Raw genomic sequence first — 21,208 nt, 5'->3', positions numbered from 1 at the left:
AACGCTTTGCTAAAAAGAAGGAGTTGCAAGAAGGAATCAACAGAAAGTCAGAGACTAGAGAAATGTGTGAAACTACTTTTGGGAAGAAAGGGAAGCTATGTTTTTTGGCCGAGCCTGGAATTAGGGCAAAGAAGGGAAAGAATTTATATTTGTCAGCCCTCTCACCTTTCTACTGACGTGTAGACATTATCTGCACTGAAAAAATTATGAAATTTTGAAGCATCTGACAGTCCTGGGAACACACCAAATCGCTACTGTAATAAATGTATGGAAGAGTAATTCCTAGGTGTAGGAATGGGTCAAAGGAAAGTGCTCATCACAGTTCTCAACTTCTGCAAAGCCTTGACTGTGCAAATTGTGGTGGGTCTCTCACATCTCTAACCTGGTGGACTAAAGGAGTATTGATAAGGAATCCCTTAGGCTTAGGCTAGTAGCTGAGCACTGATTATGCTGCTAAAATCAGTAATGTACACTAGTATGAGCAGCTGGCGCATCTCAGCTACGTGTCTTGTAGTGCTTCACCTCTCAGGCTTACACTGTTAATTGTTGAATAAATGTAGACTAAACAGTATGGCATAGTTCTGACCTGTTTAGCTGGGAGGAAAATGCCTTTCTACTCATGCAGTCGATCTGCTCCTTTTGCAAAATAGCTTGCCCTGAGAAATTCTTTGGAATGTTGTGCGGGATAGAAGCGAGCAAAAAGGGTTCAGTCTCCTGCTGGTAGCCATCACTCCTTTCTCAGTTTGGAAACCATACTGAAGGATGTCACTCACTGATGGGAACAGAGGTAGGGATGAAAATGGACCTCTGTTGCTCTGAAGGGACCTCATTTCCTCTGTGAAATGTTTCTCTGAAGATGGAAGGAATTGAATGGAGCTGATCAAAAAAGAAAAGATTTTTTTAAGAGCCATGTTCATCCAAACACATCAATACCTGTTTCTTTAGACAGACTTGAATTTGGGAAGGGCTAAGCAATGTGTGACACTCGATGGCAAGAAAGTGACATTTCTTCTCTATGTTTGCTTTCCTTAGGGAAGGTAATGAACGGGGAAGTCGAGTGAGTAACTCAGGGCTGCCTTTCCCCTTGGTGGCAAACAGTGGTGTTTTATTGGTGAGTTTGCTTGGCACTGGTAATTTCTTATTATTTTCCCAGGCCAAGGAAAGGCCAGGTTCTCGGTTCTTGGTTAGCATGCCCCCCATGCTCTGGGCAGTTTTCATGGGGACATGTACTTTTTCACATTGGACTGAAGTTCAAGTCAGCAACTGATTATAAACCATTCATATATTGTGCCTACCAAAGTCTTAGGGTAGCACAGAATTTGGCTCAGCCTGTGTAAGGAAGGGGAAAAAATAGTGATTTTTATGCCAGTGGTGAAATTCTTACTGAGTTCAGCAGGGGAATGATTTGCTCTTCGCTATGACTGCAGTCAGAAATGAATGCCTGATTGGCAGCCTCCAAGGAGCTCTGTTTTCTGAAACATCACACAGAAATGAAATATCATGTATAAATGTGTTTGAATTGTTTCTTGAATTGATTTCAGCATGAATAAGTTATGCAGTCATTTCAAAGAAATGCTATTATTTCCGTTCTGTTTCTGTGGTATTTTTTATTTGCCTCATGGCACAAACTATTGTAAAACAAAGTTTCTTAAAGAAAGATCCCAGCAATTAGTTCACTGATGTTAAGGAAGGGCATAAACCTGTAAGAATTTAGTAACTATTTAAAGGAAACACTTTTCATTAAGGAAAAGCTGGAAGATTATTATGCTAATAACAGTCTGGATGGTGCTGTTCCATGTAGAATTCCCATAGATTTTACTGGAAGATTTGTGCTAAATAAGCACTAGTTTTATGTAGTGGATTGTAAAAAAAATGATATGCTACCCAGCAGGATCTTAATCCTTCTGCATTTACTTAGGCAAACTTTGTCTTTGGAATGCTTTTGAAATCTGTTCCAATTTTCAGCAGGAGTCATGCCTAAATAATATTACTGGATCAGCCTTCAAAATGTAAGGGCAAGAGAATTCAAATGTATTAAGACAGATCTCTTAATCCTGCAATGTAGCTTGTGGGTTAGGAAAGAGGTGTAGCTTTAGCTCTCTGCTTCTTGTCTTAGCCCACGTGGACCAATTTCTCCACTTGCTCTTGTACTGTTTTGTTTTCAGGGCAGCTCTGTGGCTCAGACCAGGCTGCTGCGAGGATGGGGCCCCTGGAAGCAGTAGGTGAGGACAACCAGACAGATGAAATGAAAATGGAGCTGTTCACTAAGCTGTACTTGACAAGATACACCACACCACTCAACGAATTGGCTCTGGACCCTAAACCAGAACTGAAGGACAGCACAACACTTGTTGAAGTACAGATAATTCTCATCTTTGCCTACTGCTCCATCATCCTGCTGGGAGTGATCGGAAACTCCCTCGTGATCCACGTGATCATCAAGTTCAAGAGCATGCGCACAGTGACTAACTTCTTCATTGCCAACCTGGCAGTGGCTGACCTGCTGGTGAACACGCTGTGCCTGCCCTTCACTTTGGTTTATACGCTCCTGGGCGAATGGAAGCTGGGCCCGGTGTTGTGCCACCTGGTGCCCTATGCCCAGGCCCTTGCTGTCCACGTGTCCACTGTCACTTTGACCGTGATCGCTCTGGATCGTCACCGCTGCATCGTCTACCACTTGGAAAGCAGAATCTCTAAGCGGATCAGCTTCCTGATTATAGGAGTTGCCTGGGCAGTCAGTGCCCTGCTGGCAAGTCCTCTGGCCATCTTCCGTGAGTACTCGTTGATTGAGATCATTCCTGACTTCAAGATTGTGGTCTGCTCTGAGAAGTGGCCAGGGGAGGGGCAGCTCAACTATGGCACCATCTACAGCATCTCCATGCTCCTGATCCAGTACGTTCTGCCTCTGGCAGTCATCTCCTATGCCTACATCCGTATTTGGACCAAGCTCAAGAACCACGTTAGCCCCGGGGCAGGGAATGACCACTATCACCACCGGCGCCGGAAAACCACCAAGATGCTGGTGTGCGTGGTTGTGGTGTTCGCTGTCAGCTGGCTGCCCTTTCACACCTTCCAGCTGGTCAGTGACATTGACAGTCAGGTGTTAGACCTGAAAGAGTACAAACTGATCTACACGGTGTTCCATGTCATTGCCATGTGCTCCACGTTTGCTAACCCCCTCCTCTATGGCTGGATGAACAACAACTACAGGACGGCCTTCCTCACGGCCTTCCAGTGTGAGCAGCGGCTGGACTCCATCCACCCCGAAGTATCGGCAGCTTTCAAAGCCAGGAAGAAGCTAGAAGCCAAGAGGATTCAGTTCCCTGGGGACTCTTTCACGCAACCTACTGATGTCTAAGATGTCTGACTGTAAAGAAGAAATGAGTATGTTGTGGACAAAGGGATGAACCCATTTTGGTACATGCATTTTCAATGCGTAGTTTTATTAATAAATGGTGAAAGAACAGTAGCATGAAAGTCAAGGCAGGTATTATGATTTGAGGGGAGTTGACTGATGCCAAGAGTATGTAAATATACAATTTCAAGGAAGTAAAAGGGAGAGGCTTAGTTTATGGCTGTCTCTAACAGGGTAAATATAAAACTCTTCCATCCCTCCCATATCTTCTTGTCAAGTCTAAATGACAAGTGCAGGGTTTGCTGGTTTTGCTGGAGGAAGGCAAATGGCTGATTTGTAGCATAGGAACATTGGTGGTGGGAGTGGGTAGTTTTTATATTTGATGTGAAAGTCAAGGAATGCAGAAGTCTGCCAGGAGAAAGAAACATGTCTGGTGGGAGAATCTGTGTTGGTTAAACCTCAAACTTTTCAGGCACTTTCTGTCCTACAGGCATTATTTGCAAAGACAAGGGAATTAAGAAGAGAAATATGTTACAAGTTCTTTTTGACTTCTGCTAGACTATTTCAAGCCATAGCATTTGAAATAGATTAGATGGTGAAAACAGAAGAGAAAAGAGAAACAAAACTCACCCAAGTACTGGATTCAGTGAGAGGAAAGGTCAAGTTTCTACATAAAATGGAATGTGGGTTTTGGCCAATCGAATGGGGTAAAAATTTGTCCCTTAAGAATTGGAGTTTATGCTGGTGAGAAAATCACGAGCCTGTGACTTGATCAGTCATTCCCTGCAGATTCCTGCCTTTCATTCTGCTCTGGGAACAGCTCACAAATGCAGTGATTCAAAGTGGCATTTGAGGGCAGGGAATGCAGGCTCAGGTCTTCTGTGAGCTCTTCATAAACTGCTAATATTTTCATTTTCAGGACCTTCTTAAATGTCTAATGTGTTATTAACTCCACAGGCTTTGAATTGTGGCTGCTTCTGCCTGGATAATAAAACAGCAGATAATTCTGATCCTCTGGAAAGGCTGCTAGATGGTAAAGTGCTTTTCCTTATTGTGGTTTTATGTCACATACTCATCTCGTCTCGGAGCTTTTTCCATCTTTAGCCTTTGTGAAAATTAAGAACATCTGAATGACTGTAACCTAATAACAGTATGCTATGTTTATGTGATAACTTATCAGTTATTCTGCATGCTGTAGTTAATAGTTAAATTCCTTTTTTGCTCAGGTATAAAATTTTAATCTGTTTACCGTGTTGTACACAGCAATGTTCAACTCTTCTATGTCTTTGTTAAGCCTCTTTGAACTCATTAAAGAGATGAAGAAAATTTCAATCCATGTTTATTCCCAGCTGCCCTCTTGCTTATCTAGAATAAAAACAAGTGTGATATTTTCACTTGAAGTCTAGTTTGATGGCTACATTTCAGCAGCCTCATTTTTTCCTTGCATTTTTTGTTGTTCCTAAATTCATTATGTTCTCTCTTACAAATTAAAACCCAATAAAACTCGAGTGCTGAAATTTTGCAATGTAATGAATGGTATCAGGTCGTTATCAAGTGGAGAAATTCATCTTTATGTATTCAGTATTTGGCACCATCCTTTAAATACCCATGAAATCATTTGGACTTGGATTTTCATGAGCAGAAAAGAGAGGTCTAGAGAATTAGCTAGTGTTTACTCGAGCAGAAAAAAGTATCCATCATTCTTAAACAGTTGTACAAAAATAGATTAATTCTCCACCATGTTCAGGACATGATATTGCCTACAAGTTATTTTTATCTGAATATTAATAATACCCAAAATATAAAACTCTTATGGGTGAGGAAGGATTATAGAAGTGTGCAATTATTATGGACATCAATCACATGTATCACTTGACTCTGAACCCTTCATCAAAAGTATTATTACTACAAATAGCCTCCTTTATTTAAAACGCAAATGATTTAAAAGTTCTGTTTTCAACTCCTTTAAGCCTGTTAGAGTGTGGTGTATAGACAGTTTTGAAGTAACCATGACAGTGTGTGCAAAATCTACAATTGCCAGACTAATTCTCTGTAATTTTAAGTCTGCTTTACATCATCCTGTATAAGAGCAATTAATTACAAATAATCTTTCCATTTATTTCATGGCATCTTTATTTTATGGCTTCCTGAGCTTTCTCTGCAGCCATCGTGCTGAGCCAGAACTGGTGCACTAATTTACTGCATGGCTTTCCTCTCTGCCTTGGTCAGTGCCTGTTTTAGGGCAACAAACCCATGCTCAGTGTCCCATTCAAGGTGTGGATTTTCCCACTGGCACTTGAAGAGGGGATGTGGAAGAGCCAGCACTGACTTGTGCCTCTTGCATGGCTTAGTCACCCCTGGGACCTGGCTCCTGCACGAGCACAGCTGCACACTTTAGTACCCATCACTAGGGATGTCCCTAGGAAAACACAGCATTTTATCATCAAAAGCAATGATGTAGCAATATCCCTCGGGGTTGCCCCAAAGAAGGATCTGGAAATTCAGGGTTCATCCCCATTTCCCTGTAAGGGAAAGTGAACCTGTAAGCAATAACTGACCACTGGACTGTAAAGTCTGCAGGGGACACTCTGTTTTGCCTGAAATATGAACCAGGATCCAGGTCTCCCCATTCACCTATTCGTGCTTTAATGATATTTTCAAGGCATTATATTCTTTTCCTGTTGCTTAGGTACAGGTTTCATACAAAGCCAAAGAATAACAGCGGCGTTCACCCATTGCATAATTTGCTAGTGGGCAGCAGGGCATCCCATCCAAAAGGAAATGTCACCATTGGTTCAGAGCAAGAATTTGAACTAACGTAACTCAGTTCTCATCAGTGTGACCTAGCCAGCACACTGCAGCAAAGTATTTCTTTTCAGAGCTGTTCTATTGTTCAATTAAACATTGAATATCATGGTTTTATGGGCAGGAACTTACGACCTTTGCATGGCACTCAGGTTCAGGGACAAGGATATCAGAACAGGTACAGACAATTTAGGCTAGGCCTCCTCCCTTATTCTCCATGAGTACATCTACTATAAAATACTGCAGCAGAGGCAGGATGAACTCACTGGGACTAGTGCCATGCTGATCTTTGATATTACAGAAATGAGACCTATCCACCACATAGATGCCATCAGATGTGATGTAGGATCCTAGCTGGTCATCAATTTTCTCTTGGCCTCCGTGGAAGAAGATGTTTTGATGCCTTGCAAGTTTTACTGGCAGAAATGTGTCTCCAGTCTCTGGCAGCAGCGCAGTCCTGAATGGTCCCTTATTGTGGATATTCTCAGTTCAGTCGAAGAAAGAACAGAGATAATTTCTCCCAGGCTGAGTCTGGGAATCTTAGAGGAAGAATTAAAACAATTATTATCTCTCTCTCTGTGGCTGTTATAGATACGGTTCTCCAGAGTCTGCTATTCACAGCTCACCAACAGAGTGAGATGTTTCTACTTTGAGACCAATCCAGTATCACCTTAGCGAGTCGCATTATAAAAGACCTGCTGCTTTCATTAAATGCCTTTGCCTTCTGATCCACCTGAAGACTGGAGTCTTTCTTTCCCTCCCTGACTCAACAGCATCACGTTATTCCATAGGTGCAGCTGCAGCGCTGTGCTCTCCCAGCTCCGGCTGGGCACCAGGCAGCCCAAGCCTGGAGGCAGAAGAGCTGCACTCGTGCACTTTGCTGAGGCTGTCGTGCGTTTGCCTTGGAGGAGAGCACAGCGCTCTGCTGCTTCTGGACAGGTGCTAAAATCACATTGCCTGCACAGGGCAATGCTGCAAGTGGAGAAGCAATCCCAAGTGAGTTTGCTCGGGTTTTGTGGGAAGCCAGTGAAGATGAGCTTTTGGTAAGTGGGGACAGTGCTGAACCCTCTCACTGGGCCCTGTGAGTAAGTAGCCTTCACTGAGAATTGTGATCTCCACTCACGGCTGCTGCCTATGACTGAACAGAAAGATTTTCTCAGATTGTTAATCTGAGAAAAAAATAGATTTGAGGCCATAAGCAGGACTAAGCCCTGACAGAAAATGGGTTTTATATGCATATCTATTTATATATAAATTGTACATGAGAGCTGTGCAAAAGTTGTTCTGTAGAAAGTAGTTGTCTGTCTGTATAACCCTGCTTCTATACAATGTGCAGTGGATATACACACCTTGTAAACATACCAATAAGTTAGATGACACTAAGAGAAATAACAGAATGGAAAATACTACCTGCATTTCATCAGTCAGACTACAAAAAATTCACTGAATTCACTGATTAGTATAATCAATTTCCTTGCTTCATAGTTTCTAAACTCTCTTCAGGATTTTCTTACTTTAATCCAGATCATGACCTTAAGGGATGAATTTTGTCTTTGGATGCCTGAGTTATTTACCTAATACCGTCATTATAAATGCCACTCCACAATAGGGGAAACTACTTTGTGCCTAATTACAGCTTCTTTGCCCTGAAAAGCTACGAGATGTATGTAAATCCATGCAAGATTGGTTTTGCTAAAGACCGGTATACTGCACTACAAATGCTTATTTATGCAATCAGTAGTGATTTTCATATTTCCAATTGGCTGTCATTTTAAAGGACATTAGTACAAGTGTAGTGAAGAACTTTGAGGCTGGTAAAGCTGGAGAAGTAAGAAAGTCACAGGATGGTAAGAAATTCACAGGATGAGCTGCTGCTTCAAGAAGAAAGAAAGAGAGAGCAAAAACGAGGCTGGTGAAGATGTCATTGATTTATAGACTTTTGTTCTTCCTTTAGTCAGGGCAGTGAGAGAAACGTGTAGAAATGAAACCAGGCCAAATGAAGACATATGTACGAGGGACAGCGTTGCCCGGGGAAACTGAGGAACTTTCAGAAGAAATTCCTGTGATTGTTTGAGCCTTAGAACTCACATCATGTTCTTGAGCCAGTAAACCCGGATGTGTACATTACTCCACCTAAATGCCATACAGCTGAACAGCTCTGTACTGATAAGGTATCAGGAGCAATGGATGTTTTATTAATTCTAGCCAGGATATGGGATGAATAATGCATACAAGATCCTCATAAGCTCATTTCAGATGGGATATATGAAAAAATTGGTGCTTGTATTAAAATCTTTCCCTCTCAGACTTCACTGAGCTCCTGTGGAAGGAAGAGAGCTTCAAACTCTAAAACTTGAAGACGGTGGAATTAGGTATCTGATGGATGGATGGAGGCACAGTGTAGCTCTAAAACATGATTATAATTTTTGTTTTGCTGATCTGCATAGGAGAAAAGGCTGTAGTTTGCCTCTTGGACCTGCAGCTGAATTGGAGTATTGAATTCATATAAACTGGAGTTTATATGAAACAGACTTTTATTTGCACGTTTCACAACCCTCATAATCTACTAACTCTGCTATGGATGATATCTTCAACAACAGAATCCATGCTTAAACATTTATTAGGTCAAAAAATTTCTATCCCTTCAAGTTTGCATAGAAAAAGAGAAATTTAAGACAATTCTCCTATTTTTAGCATCCTTCAAAATCAGCTATTTGTAGCCAGCTGGATTTTAAAGTTTGTTGGCAGTACTGTGACTTAGAAATCTATTTAAGGTAGCCAAGCTGGTGAAACAGCCAGCCTTGCTCTTGTTGCACTCTGGCTTGGAGCAAGCCCATCTCAGCAGAGCACGGCTACAGCTGCTCCCCAAATCAAACCTGAGGGCTGGAGCTGCAGCTGAGACACCCTTTCTCAGGGGATTCTGAGGATTGCTCCCAGAATCCTGAGCTGAGCTGGGAAAATATTTTTCAGTTTTTCAGTGCTTTGAATCTCGGTTTATGCTGCTGTGAGGACAAAGCAGCACGTTGCATTTGGCAGCATCCTTCATCCTGGTTGCACTGTAGACAGCTCCACAAGTTGTAAGTGTGCAAGTGCCACATGTCTGCTGCCTCTCCAGTTCAGCATAGCCCAGCTTCCAGAGAAGCTCTCAAACAGAGCTGACAGAAAGTGTTTCACAGGTGCCCTTGGACTGAGCACAGGCAACTCTCCCTGTCACAGGGAGACTGAGGGCAGTGAGTGATGACAGGGTTGCTGTGGCAATTCCCCTCAGGGAGCTCATCCTTAGCCCTGATTCAAACTTGCTCTTGTACCTCCCACTCTCTGGAACACTGAAGTGGCCTGAGGCACCAAAGGCTGATGGCCACTTCACATTAATATGTGGAGTTTGTGGTGGTAGACTGGCACTTTGGCAGTGCATTTCTTCTCTGTGCCTCCATCGGCTGTACTACTCATTCCAGAACTGAACTGGCAGGGAGATCCATGGGGAAAAATGTTTTACAGATAAGAAGTGTTAATGTTCTTGTACTGACACTAACACTGGCTGATGGGTGGTTTTGCAAAATATAAATGCTTTAAGACAGAGCTGGGGGCAGCCGTGGTGGGATGGGGGTGTGCAGCAGCAAACCTCTCCTCTGTCACCACAGCATGAGGAAGATGCACAGAACCACACAGAACTTGTTCAGGCCAGTGTGATGTGCAGGAATCAAGACACCTCTTCCAGTTTAATTCCTGCTTCTCTAGGTGACAGGTGAAAATTCAGCATTAGGGATACACTATGGTTTTCAGTGTTGAGATCTCTCACGAGGCATATTAAGCCAGAGGAATGATTGCAAGGACAAGTTGAACTAAAAATTATGCAAGGGTGAAGCTATAATAAAGTCATTCTCACTGTGCATAGCAAGTTTGCTTTCTTCCAAGTTAAAATTCCATGGTTATCTCAGATAACTGGAATCAAAGGTAGAGAAAAGAGAGGAAGAGGACTCATTGCATTCAGAATCCTTATTTTATTTGCTTGTTTTCTTCTAATGGGGCAGCAAAAGGGCTTATATCCAGCTCAGTGTATAATTGATTACCAGGACATAAATTGAAATGAAAAATCATGCTCTCCATAATTGCTATTCAAAAGCCTAAGCTTGCAATATTCCCTGAAAGTATGCTTTCTGATTTATCTACGCCATTCATCATGCTTCCCCCCTTAGTACTTGTGCCTGTGCCATGAATTCTGATTTTAAACCTTAGAAGAAGCTGCCTTTCTGACTCTTAAGTTAGCTGTAAACCCCAATGGTATTTTGTCTTACTCTTGATAAACTACTATGCAGTATCTCTCCTGATCTCTTCTTCCATCTTGGGCTATAAGAGCATGTAGCAACTTCTACGTTGTGTTTATTATTTATCTGTTCCTGACAAAGTCCTGGAACACTCCATAATGTCATAAGCATCTGTTGCATATGTATGATACAGCTAATTTCTAGCTTCTCTGACTTTCCTGTGGTAGAATATAGCTGTTCCAGTCCATAAAAAAAAATCCAATTCATCATTTTTGTTGCTCAGTTTGCTACTTCTCTGAGACATAATACGGGTGATACCAGAAAATTTCTCTCTCTCTCTCTCTGTGAGATTGTATATATATGGAAAGCTTGGAACTATTATGAAGGAAATTAGAGTATGTGGCTGCATAATGCTTAAATCTTGATTTCTGAATAAAGCCCCAAACTAATGATTCGTCAAATAACTATGCAAAGCCCAGTAATTTAGCATTAGTAAAGCAGCAGAAAATCCTGCATGGCTGCTTGACAGGACAAGATGGCAGGATGAGGCAGTCATGTGACTTGAAAAATACTGAACTTTGGCTCAAGAAGACATTTTACTTACTCATTTTGTCCTTGTCCCTTCTGCTGGAAACAGGTGCTCATAGTGCAGGCTCTGCTGCTGAAAGGGGAGGATCCTGGTAAACAAAATACACAGGCCATTGTGTGATTCTGGCAGAACTGTACAGCATCCCTGAATATCTCCCCTTTCATATTTGCTTGCCCATCTTCCCACCCAGTTTGCTACACAAGAGATTTTCCTCTTGGGATCTAAAAGTGACAATCCTTCATGGTCTGTTTACAGCCTTATGTCTTCAGAAATCCTAAACAAGTGACATTCAAACAGTGGGAAAGAGCCAATAGTGCAAATAGAACTACAGCTCTATCACAGCAAGCCTTCCTGTTTGAAACAAAGGAAATGCTGACTCATCAAAGAAGAATAAGTAAAATGAGGAATGTCAGAGCACTGATGACATTTTCTGTTCCTGTGCTCGTGATTTCAGATTAGAAACTGCATGACTGATTTTCTACATGCATTTGGTGTCTTATTTTACCCTCAGTTACTTGCTATGTTTAATACAAAGTTATTAGCTGCCTAACACTGAGACTTGTCCATCCTTTTTCTTCTCCTTTTCTCCCCCCCTGAGCAATGCTTGATTGGAGTAGAACAATATTTTAAAAGGAGAGGAAAAAGCCAGATGTTGGCAAATATAACTGAAAATGATGGAGTAAGCCCCTGGAAAAGAAGGAAAAGTCTTTTTCATGCAGAAATTTGTATTACGCACTTTTATTTGCCACCACAAAATGTAGCTAAATGCTTCCATCCGGTGTTTTCCAAAGCAAAGTTACACCTGACCAGGATCACAGCTGCTGAGATGAAAAACAGATGAAAGAGGTTAACTATTAAGACTGCTTTTACCAGACTGAAGTGCACTTCTAATCTTTGTACTGTTGTGATTCTTGGTGTTGGTGTCTATAGCCGAACTCCTGCCAGCTCATGTGCTTACTGTTCAACTTTGTGTTACAAAAAGAGCTGAAAGACAGAGAGAAGCAAATTTTGGTGACAGTTGCTTTTGAACTTATGCTTCCAACTCCATTTTATTCCTTTGAAAATCTCCCAATAAACCATGTCATGCCTTTAGATGTACATGCCCTTAAATCACAGAACCTGCCCAGAATGCTTGGCAGCACGCGACTGAAATTTCATTGGACCTGTCCTACCACTCTGACTGGAGGTGGCCAAGTAGGAGGCCTTCATTTGACCTGGGTAATTTGCAGTCCTAATTAAGCATACATTCTCTCAGACACAGGCTGGGACACTCTCAGGGTGGAAAGCTTGCAGACACTCTACGGTCCTTGGTGAAGTCCTGGCTCACCCACAGCTTTGTCCATCTGCAGGTCTCCCTAAGACTAACACCTAGCAAAGCCAGGGGAAAGGATGTACTTTGCACATCTTGCCACACTTCTTTCCTTACATTGCAGCCTACACCTTAGGATGTCAATGTAGAATGGCTTTTACCACTTTTACTTGGAAAAAAATGGGTGCTACTTTCTCTATCTCCATGGGGATTTTAGAAACCATGTATTTGTCTATAGTCCCTATTTGGAATCTCACCACAATAAGCCTCCTGAAAAGGCGGGAGGGCCCCTCACGTAGCCAGGTTTTTTGGTCTGCTCCCTTTCCTGGGATCACTGATCACTGATCCACTTCACTGATCACTACTGGATACTTCTCTCCTGGCCATCAGGAGGTCAGGTTTTACCATTCAGCAATAATTTTGGTGGCTTGAGTGTGTAACCAGGACCACTCTCATCCTACCTACCTACCTACCTACCTACCTACCTACCTACCTACCTACCTACCTACCTCAGCATTTGAAATTGAAGTTTATGAGTTTTTTATGTCTGAAAGTAATATACACCCATATTTAGAGTCTTATCCTCTCAGAGGCTCCTGAGAACCTTTGCCTGATGCAGATTTCAGTTTCTCACTAGGCACTTTTCAGATGGAAAGAGGTGAAAGCCAACCCTGAACACCAAAAAGCAGCCTAGTTTCTGCATCCAGCTTTAGAGAAGGACAAAATCTACACAGGGAGAATTGCCTATTAGAGTTCAACAATTCATTGGATTTACATTTTCCATTAACACACACAGCTTAATTGATTTTTGAAACAGTTCATTACCAAAGTATGGTCCTAGGCAGTGTTCCTAGTATACTTTTTATAATGTGGCTGCAGAATGGCTAAAGGGAGATGTAGGCTATTAAGGCACAGATGTGTTCTCATTGTTTATAATCTTGGAAGCACTTAATGCAGACCCTGCAGGATCTGAACACTGTGGCACCTAGCAACTCAGGAGTGCTTCAGTCCTAGTGTACACTGGCAGGCATTTTATTCAGACAAACAGTGTGCCACTTGAGGTCACGGTTGCTTTGTAAATCCATACTTAGGAGCTCTACTGAACTCTGCAAAATTATACCAGACCAAAATATTCTTTTTCATGGGGAAAAAAACTAAAGACGAGCCTGATGTCTTATTTTACCCTCAGTTACTTGCTATGTTTAATACAAAGTTATTAGCTGCCTAACACTGAGACTTGTCCATCCTTTTTCTTCTCCTTTTTTCCCCCCCTGAGCAATGCTTGATTGGAGTAGAACAATATTTTAAAAGGAGAGAAAAAAGCCAGATGTTGGCAAATATAACTGAAAATGATGGAGTAAGCCCCTGGAAAAGAAGGAAAAGTCTTTTTCATGCAGAAATTTGTATTACGCACTTTTTTTTGCCACCACAAAATGTAGCTAAATGCTTCCATCCGGTGTTTTCCAAAGCAAAGCATAAACAGAACAGTAGGCATGTAAGCTGGTGACCAGATTCTCAGCTGCCATAAATTAGGTCAGTGTAGCTCCACTGCACATAGCAATACTCAGACCATTTATATCCCATCGTGGCACCAGCCTGAAGAACTCTCCCTTCCTCACGCTCAATTTCTGACAGAGGCAATAAAAGGAAAAGCACTACGTTAGCACTATGACGAATTTTTTTCATATGCCCTACTTTTATCTCTTTGGAGCTTTGTTTGGGTGGATTATTGGTAAATGGAACTTGTGTCCTCCATCTGAAAGCCCTCCTGAGGCAGGAGGGAGGGCACAGGAGAAAGGGGCTCTGCAAGTGAGAGCAGCCAGGGCTGTGGCCACAGCTGTTGCCAGCAGCAATGGGCACAGGGGAAGAGAGGCTGGTGAGTAACCCGTGGCTGGAAGCTCTTGGGTAGCAGATTGAAACAGAGATGCCTGAAAATGGGACAACAGGAAGATGGGGGATTTTATTGCAAGTGAGATCGAAATGACACGGTATGGGGATAGAAAAGAGAAGTTGAGGTCTTAGAGCCAGGAGATCAGATTTTATAGAGGAACAGCTGTGTGAAATGGTAACAGACTCAGGGATTAGAGCTGTGGTCAGGGATGGGTAATAAAAAGAGCCTTTTCTCAGGCCTGTTAACCCCATATCTGTTAGTACCCTTTTCACTCAGTTAAGTGTTTGAGTTGACAATCTGTGATAATGATGATATCTATTGATCTCCATCCTTTTTAAGTATGAAAATTTAAAAAAAAAACATTCAAGGGCATTTGACCATTTAATTAAAGGGCATTTAATTGAGCAAGAAGGTTTACTAGTCTTTCTGTTCTTTCTTTTAGTAAAAATAAATATTTTATTCTGAGTTTGTCCTAGAAGTCACAAGATTTGAAGAGATCCCAGGGAAAAACTATTTTCACTGGTTTTAAACCTGATGCAGTTCCCTGTTTCTCCACACTGCAAAATTGCAAATTTAGCAACCCAGTGGACAGTCCAAATGAAGCCTGAAGCTCCTCATCAGCAGCCAGTTTCCTTTGGCTTGAGTTTCAGCAATCCAGCTGATGGCTGGCAGTTGTTCCTTCATCTGTTCTTGTTCCCATAGAAACAGAGAGAAAATAGTCAAACTTAGGTAAAGCTTTTTTTCTTGGATTTTTTTTCCTTCTTTCTCTGAAAGGAAGAACAGCAGCAAAGATGTTCAAGAAGCGCTGCTTGTTTTCCATGACCTGGGGCTCTTTATCAGTGGAACTGGCAGAAAGTAAGCAGCCAGCTTCAGAACCATAGGATCCTGTGGAAACTACAAGAGGTACAGGCTCAAGTGAAATAGAGACATGGAGATATTTTTTCAGACAAACATATTGACTATGAGTCAACAGCAGTACAAGATCAGTAAGAGTTTACCAGATGAAAAAGTAAACAAAAAAGCATGAAAAAACACCTGTAGGTGTGAATTCTTCTCTTTGTAATTTAATAGCATTATTGACTCTAGTAAGAAGCAGACTGTATTGTTTGGGTTTCTTTCATTATTCCATGTGCAGACATGATCAAAACATTTGCTGAAATTGAATTCTTCCTTTTGTTGTAACCATTTTCTGTAAAACTACAGCCTGGTTGATTTGTGAGTGCTTGTGTACACGCTTCTTTTGGGAAATATAGTGCTTTCATTCAATTCTCCTGAGATTATTCTGGCTCTGTAATGGTGCAGAGGAGCAGCAGTTGGCCCAATGAGTGTGTTTTACAATACACATTCCTGTAAAAATAAGACAAATAAAAATAAAACTTGGCATTTAAATGTGCCAAAAAGGAGAAGAAAGCATCTCTTCCAGGATGGCATCACTTCTGCCTCAACATTTGTGGGGTTTATCACTACTGTGAGTGCCATGTGGCCCTTCAGAAGGACCTTGACAGTGTGGAGGGATGGGAAGAGAAGAACCATCTGAAGTTCAACCAGGACACATGCAGGGTCCTGCACCTGGGCAAGGTCCTGCACCTGGGCAAGGGTAATCCCCTGCATCAGTACAGGCTGGGGGCCAGCCTCTGGACATCAGCTCTGGGGACAATAGAGCAGCAATGTGCCCTTGTGGGCAAGAAGGCCAGTGGTATGCTGGAAAGGAATTTGGAAAGTCATTGCCAGCACAGCAAAAGAGGTGATCCTGCCCCTCTGCTCAGCCCTGGTGAGGCATATCTGGAGTGATGTCTAGTTCCAGGGAGACAATAAAGCCCTGGAGTGGTCCATTAGAGGGGAACAAAGATGATGAAGGGACTGGAGCATCACCCTCCTCTTTTGTGAGGAAGGGCTGAGGGAGCTGGGCCTGTTCAGTGTCGAGAAGACTGAGAGAGGACCTCATCCTTGTCTATCAGTATCTGAAGGGAGAATATCAGAGATCCAGGCTCTGCTCAGTGGTGCTGAACAACAGGACAAGGCACACTGCGCAGAACCTGATGCACAGGATGTTCCACCTGAACATGAGGAAGAAGTTCTTCACTGTGCAGGTGATCGTGCTCCGTAACAGGTTGCCCAGAGAGGTTGTGGAGTCTCCCTGACTGGAGATACACAGGAACCCTCTGGACACAATCCTGTGCCTTGTGCCCTGGGATGGCCCTGCCCACTGTGGCCCCTTCCAACCTTACCCATTCTGTGACCCCGTGATCTTCCAGAGAGACAAATCACATAGGAATGACAGCGCTCCATCTGTCTGATTCAGACTAGTCACAGAATCATCACAAACATCCATCATGCCCAAAGGTTAACATTTTTTGGTTCTCTTAGTGAGGCACTAAGAGAGAGTCAGGAGTTAGGAGACTACCATAACATATAACTGGAACAAGGCAAAACTCCTGCTGGACATCCACTTAAAGCCATTCTCCAGACAGATTTGGGAACAAGCTGGAGAGGCGTCCATTGCAAAAGTTACCACAATGAAAAGCATCATTCTGGGAGCTAGCTTCCATATTGTGACATGATTTCACAAAATTTTTGTTGAGTTTTCATGATAAATTATAATCTTATATATGCAGATGCTAATTTCTGTAGTCTTCAAGCCTTGGCAGCCCTGAGGTTCTTCTACTGCATCGGATGAGAGAGTAAGCTGAGCAGGGTTAATGTTAAGATTGTCAAGGTAATAAAATGGATACAGAAAACCAAAGCCTCTTGTCTGTTCTTATGAGAAATACCTATTTCCAATAAAATTTTTACATTTTAATGTAGCTAGGAGAGATTTCTTGATGTTTTTCATTAGTAAGGAACATTTTAGGATTTTAATTTAAGTGTATTGTAGTAACAAGAGCACTTAATTTTCTTTCATGATTTTCTTCTTTGCCATGGAAGGCAGCAATTTTACATGTTCTAAGAAGTCAAATAATAGTGCATCCTGCCTCTCCTTAAAATCTGGGAGACAAAAATGTCCAATTTCAGTTTGAAACAGCCAAGAGAGTTAAAAAAATGAAATTTACTTATTGATTGATTGAATTGTAGGAGACAGATGAAGCTAGATTCTCTGCTTTACTATTCTTTTCTTCTTGGTGCCCTATGCTCAAATTCATTCACTTTCCCTCATAGCTGACTCAGAAATGTGAACTCTGAATGTGGACTCAACTTATTTTTATTCACCATCTGGGACACAAGCAAGGTAATAAGACAAGCTCTTTCTTCATCAATTGTCTTTCCTGTATCAGAGGTTGTACCTTTTGTGTATAGAAGGTCAAACTGAAAATTACTTACAGAATGTAGGAGTTTATTTTTTAGAGCATCAAAATGAGTAGACAAGATTGAATGAAAGGTCTGTCTAACCCCAGAGGGCCAGAAGAAGTGAATAATTGATGGGGAGAGAATAGTGACAGAGCAGGCATATCATGACAACTCACCCCAGTATATCCTGTTTTCTACAGAGCTACACACACTGCACATTGGTAATTTATATTAAATAAATCCTTGAATGCTACAAAATTCTTGTATTTCAATGCCAACTTGTCCAAGCAAACCTGTCTTGCTTTTTATGCTTATTCAAGCACTTAATACTCCATGGGCAAAGATTTCAAGGTTTAAATGTACGTTGCATGAAGGACTAGTGTTTCTTGGTTTCTTTGCATCTGAACCTTGTAATTATTTTTTGCTGTCTCTCTCAAAAAATGGAGCTCATGACCTTCACCATAAGAGTCTGGAATACCTTTGCCTTGTGCCCACTGATGGAAAGATCTACTAACCATTTGCTTACTTAGAGCTGCAGTGTAAGAGAAATAGGGACTTAAACTTCAGCAAATCCTATTTAAACCAGAGGCTGCACTGTCTCCATTAATAAATGATGATTTGGGGGAAGATAAAACAACTACTAGAAAATCAATATTTAGTTATTATCCAAGGATACAGGCTGTTTCTATCTATTTTCACATGAAATTACATAGTAATACATTCAGCATTTTGCTGATTGGCTTTTCACCAGCAAATCATTTCTTATAAAAAGCAAGCAATAGCCCAGCTATCAGCATGAGGCAGGCATCATGCATCTCATTATCTGAGACACAAGAATCTAACAGGGAAATACTGCTGCTTCCAAATCATTCCTCTGCTGTCTGTATTTAGTAGTGTTGCTGTGAATATGCTTGTGGTGCTTTTGAAGGGTGTTGGGCTGACATCAAGAGATGGCTGAAAACAGAACTTGTCTTCTGCACCCCCAGAAGACAAGGAAAATCAGGAAGAGCAGTGACAGTAGGCACATGTCAGTCAGACTGATGCTACATGCTACTGATTATATGCCATTTTTCATAGTCCAGGTTTCTCTGTGCCTTTCAGTAGGACTTCTGATTGCAGAAGTGAAGGTATAGGATGTGTGCTCATCCCCTCAAACCTCAAGGAGACATATGGCAGGTTTGAAGTAGGTGGTAGAAGCAGGACAAGGTTTATTCACTTGGAAGTCTGGTCTTATGAATTATGGATGTTTGGTAATTCTGAATTATGACCTTTTTTGAGTGTTGTGTGAAAGGAAAGAAGAACAACACTCCCCTTGAAAAGGATGGAAGAGGCCCTTGTGGCCTGTACAAAATGTATACAGTTAAGGCACTGCCACCTACTTTGTGGCATCTAACCATGTTTAACCCAAAGAACAGCATAAGCTGCTTAGGTTGGATATAGGGAAAGGTTGTTCTCCCATAGGGTGTTTGGGCACTGGAACAGCTCCCCAGGGCAGCGGTCACAGCACCAAGCCTGACAGAGTTCAAGAAGCTTTTGGACAATGCTCTCAGGCACAGGGTGTGACTCTTGGGGTGTCCTGTGCAGGGCCAGGAGTTGGAATCAATGATCCTTATGGGTCTCTTGCATCTCAGAATATTCTGTGATTCCGTGACAAGGCAAAAGGCAAGTATTTAAAGTTGCTGCCTGTCCAAATTCCCTGGTGGTTGTTAAAAAATATTTTGGACTATTGAATTGCATAAACATGTCTATCCCAGCACTTGAGGTATAGACACAAATGCACAGAACCCTTACTGTAGGTTACAGAAGACTTCAAAATGCTGCTGTCAGGTGTGCAGCCAGAACTGACTCGGGGTTTCTTTGCAGTACAGGTAAAATTCCGGTTTCAGATGTGATCTGGTAAAATTCCTTTCTGCCTTCTTCTTGCAGGCTTTACCCTCCTTCCCACAATGGGGAACAGAGCTGTGGCCCATTGCCCTGCACTCCCCTGCCTGGCTCTGAGTCCATGCTGTGGGAAGGAAAGCAGCAGGTACTCCTGGCCAGAGTGGGCTCTAAGAACAGGAGGGAAGGTGCCAAAAGAGCTTCTGGTGAGCACAGAAGCCCTGCATCCATCCACCCATCCATCCATCCATCCATCCATCCATCCATCCATCCATCCATCCATCCATCCATCCATCCATCCATCCCTTCTGGAGTCTCCCTAGGGAGTGCACATGGGAGTTTGGAGTGCAGCAGCAGTGGGAAGGCCGTACAGATTAAGGCTCCTTCTCCCTCAGTGCAGGGCTCTGTACCACACTGTGGGCTCCTTCAACATTTCAGATCTTTTTGGGGGTTTATTCACTTCCCATGTGCACCAAACAGGATGCTAGCTAGCTCATTAATATTCTGCTGTGCTGTGGCTGGATCCTGAAGCTCTTTCTCATTCTCAAGCAACTCTGCTGCATTGCATGAGACAAGCAGCGTAAGCAACAGCTGCTTAGCTCAAACCACATTATGAAACTTGTAGGCATAAAATGATTAACATAATTTCTAAAATCTAAAGAAAATTTAGCCATGGCTAATTTCCCCAGGTGCTCTAGAAATGCCTTTTTCTTGTTTAGGAGGTATATAGGTCAGTCAAGTGTTATCAGTAACTAGCATTTAATGAGAAAGCTAATGCTTTCTGTGCTTCAGTCATCAGTTTTTCTAAAACTGACTATTCTCAGAAATCTGGGTTGTTTTTTTAAAAGGTATATAAATATACTAACAAGTAGCACAATATACAGTACAGATGTGCAATCTCTGTCCTCATATTTCATCAGGAGCCTCTTTCACTCCTCCTGCATGCAGCACTTGTTCTCTCATTTACTAATTCTTTAAGGACTGACCTGACATTTTACAGTTTATTATGATTCAAGAGCAGAGCACAGCCAAACTGTTTCAAAAGCACACAGAAGCACAGTTTGTACCTCAGGCCTTCCAATCCTTCTTTGACAGTGTGTATTGAACCAGACTGGGAAAATGATCTGAAATATTCCAGTGCCACATATATTTGAGCAAAAAAGGAGCAGAAGAAGAGAACAGTGAGGGAGGAGAGAGCTTCCCTTTCCTAAGCACTGGATAAAGTGCACTGACACACACCTTAATCAGTGTGGGGATGGTCTGGCTCGGTGTTATGGGCGTAGCTCATATTGAATTTCTGATTTCTCTGCCCAGTGTCTGGAAGGTCTGTTACCTGTGATAAAGACTCCAGCACTGCTAGGTTGGAAGTCACGCAGGGCTCCCTACCTACCTGCAGTCCTGCCTGTAAGGAGTAAAAAACCCCATGAAGTGCATTAGGCATGCTTTCCTTCTGTTAGAGATGCTTAGCAAAATATTTCTGTAGAAAAATGAAAACAGTCACCATCTTCTGCAGCAGCACAAAAGGACAAATCAATTCCAATGATACAGAAGGCAGTGTGGCTCCCCATGGACTTTCTGTTCTCAGAAACAGTAAGAAACTTGAAGTAACCAGTCAGCAACAATCAAAGACAATGAAGCAAACACTTCTTGAAAGGATTTATTAAACAGTACTGTCACATTATATGATCATGGTCTTGTCTAGCATGCTTTGTTATCCCCTTATTCAATATTTACAAAGGTTTGATCTGGCGTGATGGGGAGCTTTCCTTCCTTTTTAAAAAAGGTTTTATGGAGTAAATAATTAAATATCTGTGCATGGAAAAGGGCAAAA

At 42.1% G+C, this 21,208-nt stretch overlaps 1 protein-coding gene and 1 non-coding gene across 2 annotated transcripts; both read left to right on the top strand.

The window, feature by feature from the left end:
* Nucleotides 1–1,411: 1,411 nt before the first annotated feature.
* On the top strand, nt 1,412–4,872 carry NPY2R (neuropeptide Y receptor Y2). Its single transcript, XM_058024235.1, has 2 exons — nt 1,412–3,417; nt 4,313–4,872. The coding sequence occupies exon 1, from the start codon at nt 2,201–2,203 to the stop codon at nt 3,356–3,358; it is 1,158 nt and encodes a 385-aa protein (XP_057880218.1). The 5' UTR covers nt 1,412–2,200; the 3' UTR covers nt 3,359–3,417; nt 4,313–4,872.
* Nucleotides 4,873–18,776: 13,904 nt separating this feature from the next.
* LOC131084185 (U6atac minor spliceosomal RNA) lies at nt 18,777–18,902 on the top strand. Its single transcript, XR_009114525.1, has one exon. It is a non-coding gene; the product is annotated as a U6atac minor spliceosomal RNA (small nuclear RNA).
* Nucleotides 18,903–21,208: the final 2,306 nt, after the last annotated feature.

The sequence above is a fragment of the Melospiza georgiana genome, chromosome 5 (assembly GCF_028018845.1).
Source record: "Melospiza georgiana isolate bMelGeo1 chromosome 5, bMelGeo1.pri, whole genome shotgun sequence".
In the NCBI taxonomy this organism is placed as follows: Eukaryota; Metazoa; Chordata; class Aves; order Passeriformes; family Passerellidae; genus Melospiza; species Melospiza georgiana.
Note: the sequence above shows the minus strand (reverse complement) of the source record. Positions and strands in the feature narration are given on the sequence as shown.

Coding starts and splice junctions, on each gene's coding strand:
- NPY2R (XM_058024235.1), top strand. CDS start 2,201: ATGGGGCCCCTGGAAGCAGTAGGTGAGGACAACCAGACAGATGAAATG.